Genomic DNA, 12,621 nt, shown 5'->3' with positions numbered 1-12,621 from the left:
ACTGTAGACTGACCCTAGCCATCAATTTTGAGGTTTTAGAATCCCCTAAGGGTTCAAGACATTAGAGGATCCATATAGTTACTTAGACACACCTCCTAAGGTCGATGAGGAGTAGGTGGTTGCAGCAGTCAGAAGCATATATATAGAACAATTGGGACCCACAGAGTGGACCGGTTAGGTGGCTTAGCCTTGGATGATGGTATTCTACTACTAGGGTTGAAAGAATGTTTAAAAGAAGCCTCCAAAAAGTGACCCTTACTTCCAAGCTCCGCATGAGAATTCCAAAAGGGAACAAAGTGTAACGAAGCATAAGTCTCTGTTTTGTTTGAAACCCCCTGGCCAGAAAAAAATACACCAAGTGCCAAATGTAATGGACTTGGATGATGTTTCTTATCACAAGTAATACTGCAGCCAGTACAGAAAAGGCTGCTAATGCACTATATATATTTAATAAAACATGGAATTTTGCAACTGTACCCCGTGTGGATGTTGTTTGCGTTAGATTGAAAATACTATATAATAAAGAGAAGAAATTGCCCATTCCCAGATCCAAGTTATGCAAATTGGAGGCACTTAAAGCAAATGAGAAAGCAACTTAGGCAGGGCATGTTAGTGTCATTCAGAGAGGTACCCTGAAATTCATTTTTCATGTCACCTAGGAATTGTTTGGCACAAATAAATCCAAGCTGCTGATCTTGATTATGGTTGAAAATTGAGAATCCCGTTCCAGTTTACCAGCCACAGCAGCATGTCCATGCCTAGTACATGGATGGAAAGGGAGAAAGGCTGGCACCCTGCGATTCAAGCTTATGGTTGTGAATGATAAGATCAGTGAAGGGGGACTAGGAGTGAAGAAGATGATGGGATCTGTGATACGTTATGTCAAATAATTACTGAGCAGGACAAGTGATGAGGGAGGTGAACAAGTGAAAGCAAAGGTGATTAGTCAGGTTGGTCAGATATCAGGATGCAGCTATTGCCCGTGGCCAATTCCTGCATAAAAGTATTGTTTTAAGATCTAGATTAGCACTCCCCTCAGGTCGGTGATGTTGTGTCTCTCACTGATAAGCAGATGTTCATGGCACTAAGAGGATGCCCTGACAAGGACAGGTTTCGAATTGGGAAATCTGACCTTGTCAGTGAGGTTGACTAAGAGAGTCCCTCGTGACTGCAATAAGTTGCTATGCACACTGTATTTTATAATGTTTTATTTTGGCAAAATGAGTTGCGTGCCTTTGGTATAATCTGTCACTTTCTTTAAAAAAAAATGTTTTTAATGTATGTGGGATTCCGGGCTGCTGACCTTCTATTGAGTTTTAGTGAGGAGCATTTTTAAATGATCATGCTGCTACATCCATCACAAGCCAAAGTCATGTGTTGGTTGAATTGATCCAACTGTGTACGGTGCACTGCTGATTTTACGATACTCGTGATTGTTTATATTAATGAGTTGGGTAACGTGCAATATTTCTGTAAGAATTTATTTATTAGAAATAAAGTATTTTGACTTGATTAGTCAGGTTGGTGTAGGAAAAGCGATGAGTTGTGATGATCACAAGTTAGGAGGAGCAATGATGAGGACACATGCTGAAAGAGGAGAAATGGTAAGAACGAGTTGTGAATGAAAAGGCAGATGACAATGACAATTGAGGAGGATGTGAGAGGATGAATTAGGAGCATGGACAACTGAGAAAGAAGAATGATGTACCGAAATTTGATACACTATATGAAATTTGAGGAGGATCAGTGAGAACCATGAGTGATGGTATTCTAAATAGGATGCTGCAGTCTTCTTTGTTCCTGCTCTTCAGCTGTCACTGTTATGCTCAGGTGACATTGCCCTATTTTTCCTTGCTCACATCTCTCCACATCAACACAGAAGAGGTGGTGACAGTGACATTTAATAGCGTGTCATTCATCTATAAGGAATATGTATTGGTGTTGCCTAAATGTAGACAAAATATAGAACTTTTTACTCTCTCAAACAATCCCAAAACAACATAAACAACAGTCATCTTGGAACAAAATTGTTGATAACAGACTCATTCTTCATTTTAAGCACTGCACAAATTATTTCAAATTACAAACTGAGGTAAAATAACAATACATACCGAGAGTGCGGTCCCCCTCAAACATATCGTGGACAAAGGTGTTAAAGTCATAGGTCACGTTGAGAAGCGTTTCATCTCTGGCCTTCAGGCCGATGAGCAAATCTCCTTCATGTTCATCCTCTCGCTTCAGAACACCTCCCACTGCCCAGGTGAATGCAAACACATAGAGCCTTCCAAGGAGTGTGGTCAATTTTCCAGGATTGTTTTCTAAAAACCACTTGGGCTCTTCCCTAGAACGAAAGAGGTGTATGAGTTTATCCAGCCAGCAGAATGTATTCAGCCCTAGCAAATGAGTGCTACTATTAGCATGATTAACAGGGAGGGGGAATATGCTTTCAAACAGTAGCAAATCTGATCTAATACTCTAATATTGTACACTATTAATGAAAAGAACAAGGGTATATTGATAGCACATCAACCAGAATCCAAAAAGGGTTATTGCAATAATACCAGGTTCAGCATGACTGAGTGAGGAAGAAACATTCTGCGTCTGGAGGAGAATCCTATATTAGACAGACCTGCCAATGCATTAAAGGTTGCGTCACTGAGGCATATGGGTTGCAATGATTGCGCGGTGGTTGGGGTTTAACTGGCATGCAATCAGAGGTGCAGTGGGAAGTTTAAGACTAGGGTGTTCTATGAAATAAAGGGGAAAAAAACAATAATGGCTGAATCAATTTCAGGGAGAAAGCCAGCCCATCCAGTTCATGAGATTTTCATGAAAGGTTGTCAAGACTAAAAAGTGTACAATGGGTAATGAGCTGTTCTCTTCCCAAACCCACCGTAGAAACCTATAAAAAAATGTAGTGTCTTCAGTGTAGGAGTCTACGTGCAAGAGTTATGTGAATATTCAGAAATGCTCACCTACTTTTGAAAGTAGGCCCACTCCAAAACAGCAACTAAATATATATAAAATACAAAAATATAAATGTATATATATATATCTGGACGGTTGGTCGTGGGGGCTCGCGCTCTAATTGACTGGTCGCAATGTGAAGAGATATATTGTGACCACCATTGCAGGACCTCGTGTCCTGAAAATAAAAATAAAATAAGATATAAAAGGGCTCCCTGGGCCTTGTTGTGAGGGGTCACAAAGGGACCTCCTTTACGGTCAAATTTAAAAAAAGATTTATTTTTCGGGTGCAGAAATCTAGCAGGAGCCAGCGTGGCTTCCTGAAGTCTCAGGGGAGTTCAGTGGGCCACACTGGCTCTCGCCAGAGTCCCGCGGTATATACTGACGTATTACAACTTAGAATATAAAAATACATGCTTATGTGTATAAATCAGAATTATATTCCTCCAGGGAGTACAAGTCCTCCAAGATGATGTTAAATTTTTGAATCCAACGACATTCGGCGAACAGAACCAGCAGTTCCCCTCCTCTTGGGGTTTGTTTAACCAGTTCAACTACTTGCCACTTTATGTGAATTTCAGTGTGTTTTTTTAGGTGAAATGTGCAACCAGGGGGACAGACATCACATTGCACCAAATCCTGCTGCGATGTTTACTTAATTTTCGATGTGTTCTGTCTATGTAAATGTAGTTGCAGGTACACCAAACAGCATAAATAACATTGCTAGAATTGCAATTGGTGTAGTCCCTGAAAGTATGTGTGATTTACCCATGCCTGAATTCCTAAGCATTAGCGGTGAAACTGCACATAACGCAGTTGCCACATCGATAGGGTTCCATGATTTTCTGCCGTCTTAGCAATGATGCCAAATCATATGATTTCTTTTTGATGCCAGAATGGACCAAATGGTCCCTTATGTGTTGTTTCATTTTGCGCTTTATAAAATGCATAAATAAATAAATAAATAAATAAATATATATATATGTTCTTTTAAAAGAGAACATTAATGGTTCTCCTGATAGGACAATAGTCTGGATTAGGTGCCAATATACTTTAATTAGTGTGTTAATGTATTTAGTAAACAACTGCAGGATACAGGCTACCCAAGTAAATTGATCAGAAGATTCTTCAAGAGAGCTCGCTATTGCCACAGGGTATACCTACTTACCCCCAAGAAAAGAACCATACTGAATGGATAGTGTGTGTTACAACAAGACTCCCACAACCCCACTGGCTTCCTGTCCGCGCTGCCCTCCAGCACCTGTGAGCTGGACTCTTGCAACCTGTTCCCGCTCTGTGAGGGCAATTCTTCCTGTGCTCCTGTGGTGGTAGCAACTCTGTTCACTGCTCTCCCTGCACTCGCCTGAGGTAGGTGGGGTGCCATTGAGGCCCTACTTTGTTGTGGGCCTCAGGGATGGGGTCCTGCGGCCTGTCATGAATGCACCGGCATCCGGGGACATGGGTCCCCCTCTTGCATCCCTCCTCCCCATAATAATTATTAACAAGAGAAGTCAACAGTCAATCAGATCTCATCTTTTGAACACCTGGTCCCGCTGGAGTCCATCAGAACTAGATAGCAATACATTTTGAACCTTAATTTCCAAAGACTAACAAATCAAAAAAAGGCATGCTTTCTTGGTAAAGATCTAGCTTTCTGACAAATTTGGTGTAATATGTTTGATTGTTCTTTCTGTATCATTGTCTAATTTTCCCTATGGAAATTGCAGAGGGAAAAAGCAACTTGGGAGCTCCCTTTTTCTCAGCCCCTGATTGGTAGATCACCCGGCACTTTCCAGGAAGCAGCCAGGATGGATAAACTATATTTTATTAAACTATAATTTTTTCCAATTTTTGTGAAGATTCATAAAATGACGCCAAATTTATCAGCAAAACAAAAAATGCTCTTCCTATGGTAAATCCAACCTAACTGTAACTATGCAATTATATTTATATATATTAATAATATTTGAAATGTGGAACGGGTGTAATTATTTACAGCAAAAAACCTATACCGGTGTGTGCGGATATCTTCACACACGGCAGAGACCTCGTACAGAAGATATAGAAAAGACAGGAATAATGAAGGTCTCCAGCCGTGGGTTTGTGAATTTCATTTTACAGTATGTGAGTAGTACTACTGTAATACTACTTTATATCCTCACAAAATGCCATTTGTGAACCAGGCCCCTGGTGGTACGATGCATACAGAAAAAACGTCATCATATGAAAGACAAAGAACTTTAAAATAATCATTACAACACTAGTTGCAAAAATAAGCAGATATTTATTCATTACTGTATTGTGTCTTTATATAGTGTTCTATACCACATGCGTGATGTCAAGGTGCTGGCCAGTGTAAGCTTCAGAGTCTTTTGAGGGAGACAGGTTGACGTTTTAGGGCTTCAAGAGAGGTTATAAGAAAGAGCATCGTTTGGTCCCTCAGTGGTCGCTTTCATGGACGCTTGCTTTGGAGACTGCAGATATTTCTCTGACTTTAATATTAACTGGCAGATATCAGTGCTGTTCCCAGTGGCAGGACTGTACTCTAGATCCAGTGTTGAATGCCTTTTCCATATTTCTAAGGATGGCTTTAGGCATGAGTGCATGTGAATCACCTGAAAACAAGTACTGTTTTTGGACTAAAAATAACTAATTAGAACTGCTGAGTGGATTTAAAGATGACGTATCAGGCTGGCGAAAGCTAACCCTCTCCTTGATATAAAGGAGAGCACTACAAAAAATGGCCAGAGTCTCCCAATTTTCGTTACTATAGCCTTATAGCCCGCCGTAGCGGGCTATACCGGCTATTAAAGGCCCGCTGAATCGTTAAAGGCCCGAGCCGAAGGCGAGGGACTTTAACGAAACAGCGGGACTTTAATAGCCGGTATAGCCCTGCTACGAAGGGCTATACGGCTATTAGAACATTCTGCCACTAGAGGGCAGAATGTTCTAACAAATTAAACAAAGGGTTCTCGAAGCTCGAGGGGATATAAATCCCCTCGAACTTCGAGAAGCCTTTGTAGAATATTGGAATGTTGCTCTGCGGGCCTTTACCGGCCCGTAGAAGCAGGGAGCACTCCATTGTCTGCAATGGAGCTCCCAACATTCCAATGTTCTAATAATGCATAATACCCACTTCTGGGTACAGGAGGATTTTTTTCAGTACATTAGATACAACATGTCATTGTATACTAAAACATCTAGAATATTGATGACAAAACTAATCCGGGGAGGCTGTGACAGCGCACAGTATTCCCTAAACCTACGCAGGTATTACTGGGCCTCCCGAATACGGTTATTAAATGAATGTTTGCTACATTATAGGAACGATCAGTGTTGACTGATCGACATGTCAACCATAACCAACCTATGTAGAGGAGATATATGGAGTTGAGGGGAATGGGGGCTAAGTAGTTGTCAGAGAGAACAAGACTAGTAGTGGGGTATGGCAAACAGATACTTTAAAAATAGTACATGAAAAGATAATGCGTACTCTCGCTGGCGCAGGATAGTTTGCTGATACGTGACTGCCTAACTGTGGTGTGTTCGTGCCCTCTCAGAAGCTGATAATTGACGTATGCTCCGTGGTACTGATATACCGGCCCACACTGCGGGCCGACACGAACAACACGTGGGGAGCTGACTGGCCTTTCACACAGGGACCGACGCGAGCAACGGCGTACCGCTGATGCCAGAATTGCAGACCAGAGGGCACCTCATTCCCCTCCACAACACGCTGAACTGCTAGACAGGCAATCCTGCACATGTCCGGAGGGGTATGGACTCGCACTGGGACAGGGGGTGCCCCACCGAAAGGGAAGACTGACAAGTCGCAGAGCAAGATGGCTGCCGATCAGGTAACCTCGAGGCTAGACAGCGTGCTAGCCGCTATGGAACGCATGGAACAATCGCTCCAATTGACCAGAACGTCCTTGGAATCCAAAATAGACAGCGTCGCCATAGATCTCACACACCTGAGAGAAGACCACAGAAAACTGACTGATCGGACCAAGACTCTGGAAGGCACTGTGACGGAACTCCAACCTACAGTCACCCAAACGGATAAACAGGTACAGGACCTCCTGAACAGAGTGGAGTTCCTGGAAGATCGTGCTGAGGATGCGGAAGGGAGGGCGAGACGCAATAATATCAGGCTTGTGGGGGTCCCGGAAAAATGGGAAGGCAACCATCCTGCCCAACGTGTGGAGGACTGGTTACGAGACATTCTACCCGAAGGCGCACTCTCGCCCTACTTCGTGGTGGAACGCGCACACCGTGTGCCCACAAGACCTCACACCACGGGCTCTAACCTGAGGCCGCTGCTCTTCAAGATACTGAATTACCGAGACAGAGACACGATCCTGAGAGAAACTAGACGACTCGGGGAAATTCGTATCGATAACGCCACCGTGATGTTCTTCCCGGATTACACTGTCCAGGTACAACGTCAAAGACACAATTTTCTGGAGGTGAAACGACGGCTCCGCACAGCAGGCCTCAAATATTCCCTACTCTTTCCTGCAAAGCTGAGAGTGGTGGCACAGGACAAGACCTACTTCTTTAACACTCCTGAGGAAGTCAGCGACTGGCTGGACAGCGGTACAAACACGGCACCCAGGCAGACACAGAGCTATGAGGCGAGACCACGTACACGTGGGCCGCGGCGTCGCCGTAGGAACAGAGATCAGCAGATCCGACACCCAGAAGAGGCAACGCGCCACTCCCCACCAGCAGACCAAATAATCCAGGAACAACGAGATGCGCTTCGGAGGGTCTCCTAGCTGACCAATTCTCCGACATCGGACGTCCTTCAGGATGCCAGCCCACGGATTGTTCCTAGTGATGATGACGCCATCTACGGAATACCAGACTCCCAGTTATCCGTGGATCTACCAGATATCACACCGCAGACGGCTGACCTACTCAACTGAAGCCACACGAGTGGCCCTAGCAGACCCTACCGGGGCGGCGGAGACGGAACCGGGGACCGGAGAGCCACTGGGGCGCTGTGAATACAGGCCGTCGCCCGGGATGTCTCCTGTTGCCCCGGTGATGGATGGAGTGAACTTGACGCAGTGAGTATACCCCCAGCCACGTAGACTCTGAGAAGGTAAGGTGGTGATGGGAACATGCCGCAGCTCTTCCCCATCTCTCCTCCCTACCTGCTGCCCCTGCCGCCTAAAACACTTCCTATTCCAGAGACTTGGGGAGTGAGACCTGCTTCTCTCTTCCCCATACCTGACTGGCCGAATAGAGACCCTACAACGAAGGGGTGGCGCTGTCTCCCCGAGTATGGACCTTGGCTGCATGGAGAACATAACATTTGGCCCAGGGAAGGACCAACGATCCCCTTCCCTTACTAAACTACGTAGGCCGCCGAGGCTGCGACTAGCACACGTTAACCCCTAGACTTGAGTACTGTTTCTTTGCCTCTTAGGTGTGTTTGGACGGCGTCATGTTGCGATGCCGACCTTTTGGTATTTGTCACTGTTTTGCATTGTTTAGACATTATGATTCTTATCCCGCCCTCACCCTTGGAGTATTGCCTGGACTATTCCTTCATATGCCAACGCCTGTATCTATTCTGAGTGGGGGAAGGGGGCAGGGGGACCTGAGGAAGCTCTCGCCTGGGGGTCGGGTGATGGGTGGGGCGGATACTTCCTGCCGACACAGTGCACATGGCTGAGATCAGGATATGTACGTGGAATGTCAGAGGCATGCACACGCCGTCGAGGCGCTACCAAATTTCTTCTTACCTGAAACGTCACAATTTTCACGTAGCATTGTTACAAGAAACACACTTAAACAAAGCAGAGGTGCACGCACTGCGCCGCAGATGGCGCGGACAGCTGTACGCCACGGAGTACTCCTCCTTTGCCCGCGGGACGCTCATGTGGATCCGACCGGGCACCCCGTGGGCGGTCATAGACACGCAGATAGACACAGAGGGTAGATACCTGATAGCCCGAGGCAGACTTGATGGACACCCTGTGGTGATTGCCTCTTTGTATTCCCCAAACACTGAACAGGGCAAATTCTTTGATGGCCTATCCACAACGCTGGCGTCCTGGCATGGTCTCCCGTGGATTCTTGGGAGCGACTACAACTGCGTCCTGGATGTGAATCTGGACAGATCTTCCGCACCCCCGGTCAATGCCCAGACACACGCCACCACAAAAACTCTCCTCACTTGGGCCATGCAGTGGGATCTCCACGATGCATGGAGGACACGCAACCCCACAACACGAACATATTCCTACTGGTCAGGTGCGCATGCGCTCCATGTGCGCTTAGACCGATACATGATCACCACTGATCTTCTCCCGCTGGTCAGGGACACGCAATATATGGGCCGCACGCACTCGGATCATAACCCCCACACACTGACGATCGTTTGGGAAAATTCCCACCCTCCTATCCCCACTTGGCACCTACGACCAGACCTCTTACTGGACGCTACTTTCCGTGACTCTCTACTCACACAGACGGCTCAGTACTTCGAACTCAATGCTGGCACGGCGGCCTCCCCCCAGACCGAATGGGACGCATTTAAGGTGGTGACCCGGGGCATATGTCTGGGAACACAGGGGCACATGCGGCGTCAGCTTGAAAAAGATCTGACGCGACTGGAAACTGAGCTACTAGAACTTGAGCGCGCTGCAGAGGGGGATACAGGCACTCGACTGACGGAGGCCATGGTGGAACATGGTTGTTTCTAGGAACGCTTGCGAAACATTAACTTCGCGGCGCACTCTGCCCGCATGCATCGGCAGGGTGATAGGCCTGGCAAGCTGTTAACCTGGCTGATTGCACGGGAGGATCGTTCGACCCCCATTTCAGCAATACAGGCAGAGGGAGGTGGTACACTTTACACCCAGCGCCAAATAGACGAGGCGTTTACTGGTCACTACTCGGGGTTGTATCGTTGCCGGCTGCGTATCCCACTATCTGACATAACCGAATATCTCTCGCCCTTGCAACTGCCTACCCTGACGGCCGCGCAACAAGATGACCTCGGAGCACCCCTGGACTCCGAGGAGCTTCGTGACACCATTTTTAATCTCTCGAATGGCAAGTCTCCGGGACCGGATGGCTTGCCAGCCGAATTTTACAAGGCCGCCTCGGCCATCCTTAACCCCCACCTGGTGAAAATGTACACTGCAGCCGTGGACGACTTCTCCCTGCCCCCGACGCTTAATGAGGCTACCCTTGTATCCCTGCTCAAGCCCGGCAGAGATGGCGAGCAAATGGGATCCTACCGTCCCTTAGCCCTCCTCAACACGGACTACAAGATCCTCGCTTCCACGCTAGCCCGTAGGCTAGCCCCCATGGTACCTGCACTGGTACACTGTGACCAGAACGGGTTTGTACCGACGCGCCACACGTCCCACAACATTCGCCGTTTATTCCGCATACAAGAATACGCCACACGACGTTGGCCACGCGCAGGGTGCCTGGTGCTGGACCTGGAGAAAGCATTTGACTCGGTGGAATGGCCTTACCTACGTGCAGTCATGGACAAATTTGAGTTGGGGGACGATTATGAGACGATGGTTGGCCTTTTGTACCACAGACGCACGGTCCGCGTCCGCACCGGTACACTGCTATCGGACCCTCTGCGTGTACAGAGAGGCACCAGGCAGGGCTGCCCCCCATCGCCCTTGCTGTTCTCCTTAGCTGTGGAACCCCTGGCTGCAATCCTCAGGTCCCGAGGGGTAGAGTGGGGCATTCCGATGGCAGATGGCCTACATGCGGTGTCCTTATACGCAGACGATCTCCTCCTCTACGTCAAAGACCTGAGCGATGTACCGGCGTCCCTAGCTGACATCTTCTGCACCTTTGAGGAAATGTCGGGTTTGAAAGTGAATTGGGCCAAATCAGGGGCTTACTCCTTTAACCCGGACGCTCCCGAGAGCGAGATACGCATTGGTGGCGAGCGGTTACAGTGGTATCCCACGACGTTCAGGTATCTAGGGATTCACGTTTACGTGACCCTGCAGACATATTGGAGGGGAACCTGATGCGGGCGATCGCATCCACCCGTTCGCAAGTTGGGTTCTGGAAAACATTACCACTGAATGTTCCCAGCCGCGTAGCCCTAACTAAAATGATAGTCCTGCCGCGGCTGCTATACTACTTTGCCAATATTCCAACCTATGTCCCCAACCGAGTATTTTGTGACCTCGAAGTCCTAATACGCGACCTGATCTGTAATAAGGGTCGGCCGCGTGTTGCGCTGGCGAAGTTGTATATGCCTGCTGCAGCAGGAGGACTGGCTATTCCCAATATGGAGCTATACTATCTGGCGGCGCAAATGCAGTGGGTGTCAGGATGGCTAGGTGGCAAGAGCTTGGGAGACACCGCCACGGACACTGCTGTCTGTTTCCAGATGCAAGTCCAAGTGCTGTTTCATCCGCTGACCCGGACTCCCCGCCCTTCACAGCTGTATCTTGCGGTGGCGCGCAAATGTTTCCTCCGCTGCCTGCGCCTAACCCGGGAGACAGTACCATACGCCCCGATACTCCCTCTACTAGGCACCCCGACTACGACGGGGACTCTGACGGCTGTGAAGCTTGACAGCTGGATTACTGCGGGAGTGGAAACACTGGGGGACCTGTACTCTGATGGAGCCCTCCTCCCCTTCGCCAGTCTCGCGGAAGGCACGTCTTTACCAGCTGGACAGTTCCTATTGCATGCGTCCCTTACCCACACGCTGACTACCGCCTGGGGTGACATATCTGACGAGTTGCCCATACACCATTTTATACAATACCTTCATGTCATGAGTAATGGCACACACATAATCCACTGGCTAGCACAAGCCCTCCTTCTCCATACACATCCCGCCACTGTGCAGCTGCGAGAGAAATGGGCGACGGATAGGGGGAGGGATTGGACGGATAAGGAGTGGGCGATGATCCTGGCTGGCCCAGTAAACGTCCCACGTAACCCTCGCTTCAAAATTATACAACTCTACATACTACACCGTGCATACCTCACCCCGGACAAAATAAATAGGTATTTTCTGGTCACGGATACTGCCTGCAGCCGCTGCTCCTTGGTGGGAGCGTACCTCCTCCACATGCCATGGCTCTGTCCTGCCCTTCAACATTACTGGGTTGAGGTGACTACACTGCTTACGCATTGCACTAAAGAACAAGTACCGAGGACTTGGGAGGCCTGCATATTGGGACTATACAAACGCACACGGCTGAATAAGGTCCAGGCCAGGTACTGGGATCTCGGATTGATCACGGCCAAACGACTGCTTACCAAGCGGTGGAAGGCTGACACACCCCTACACATCCGACACTGGAGCCTGTCGCTTACCAACTGGGCGCGAGCGGAGAGTACTGTCCTGCGGCGAGAAGAGATGGCGGGCCTTAGGAAATTCCCGATTGCACAATACTGGGATGACATCCTCCAATCCTTTCAGCAGAAGTGTGTGGAACAGGGAATCACGTGATGAGATAGATACTGCCCCCCCTTCCCCTCCCCACAGTGGACATCATGAGGAACGTCCACATCCAGCAGACTTCCCTACTCATATAATTTTCCCTCTCCCCCCTCTCCCTGCGCCCACACGTAGTTGCACCTTTGCATATAATGCGCTGCTCGCTACCCACACGACCCTCATGCCCTAACCACCATGCG

At 48.0% G+C, this 12,621-nt stretch overlaps 1 protein-coding gene across 1 annotated transcript in view; it reads right to left on the bottom strand.

The window, feature by feature from the left end:
- The window catches only part of DNAH14 (dynein axonemal heavy chain 14), a 1,144,348-nt gene that overhangs the window by 576,867 nt on the left and 554,860 nt on the right, over window positions 1-12,621 (bottom strand). The window contains exon 44 of the mRNA XM_078647362.1: window positions 2,112-2,341. Within this exon, the coding sequence (XP_078503488.1) occupies window positions 2,112-2,341 (230 nt within the window). The remainder of the gene's footprint in view (window positions 1-2,111; window positions 2,342-12,621) is intronic.

This window comes from Lissotriton helveticus, chromosome 6 (assembly GCF_964261635.1).
Source record: "Lissotriton helveticus chromosome 6, aLisHel1.1, whole genome shotgun sequence".
NCBI classification, from domain to species: domain Eukaryota; kingdom Metazoa; phylum Chordata; class Amphibia; order Caudata; family Salamandridae; genus Lissotriton; species Lissotriton helveticus.
The sequence above is the reverse complement of the archived record's forward strand: the minus strand, read 5'-3'. Positions and strand labels throughout refer to the sequence as shown.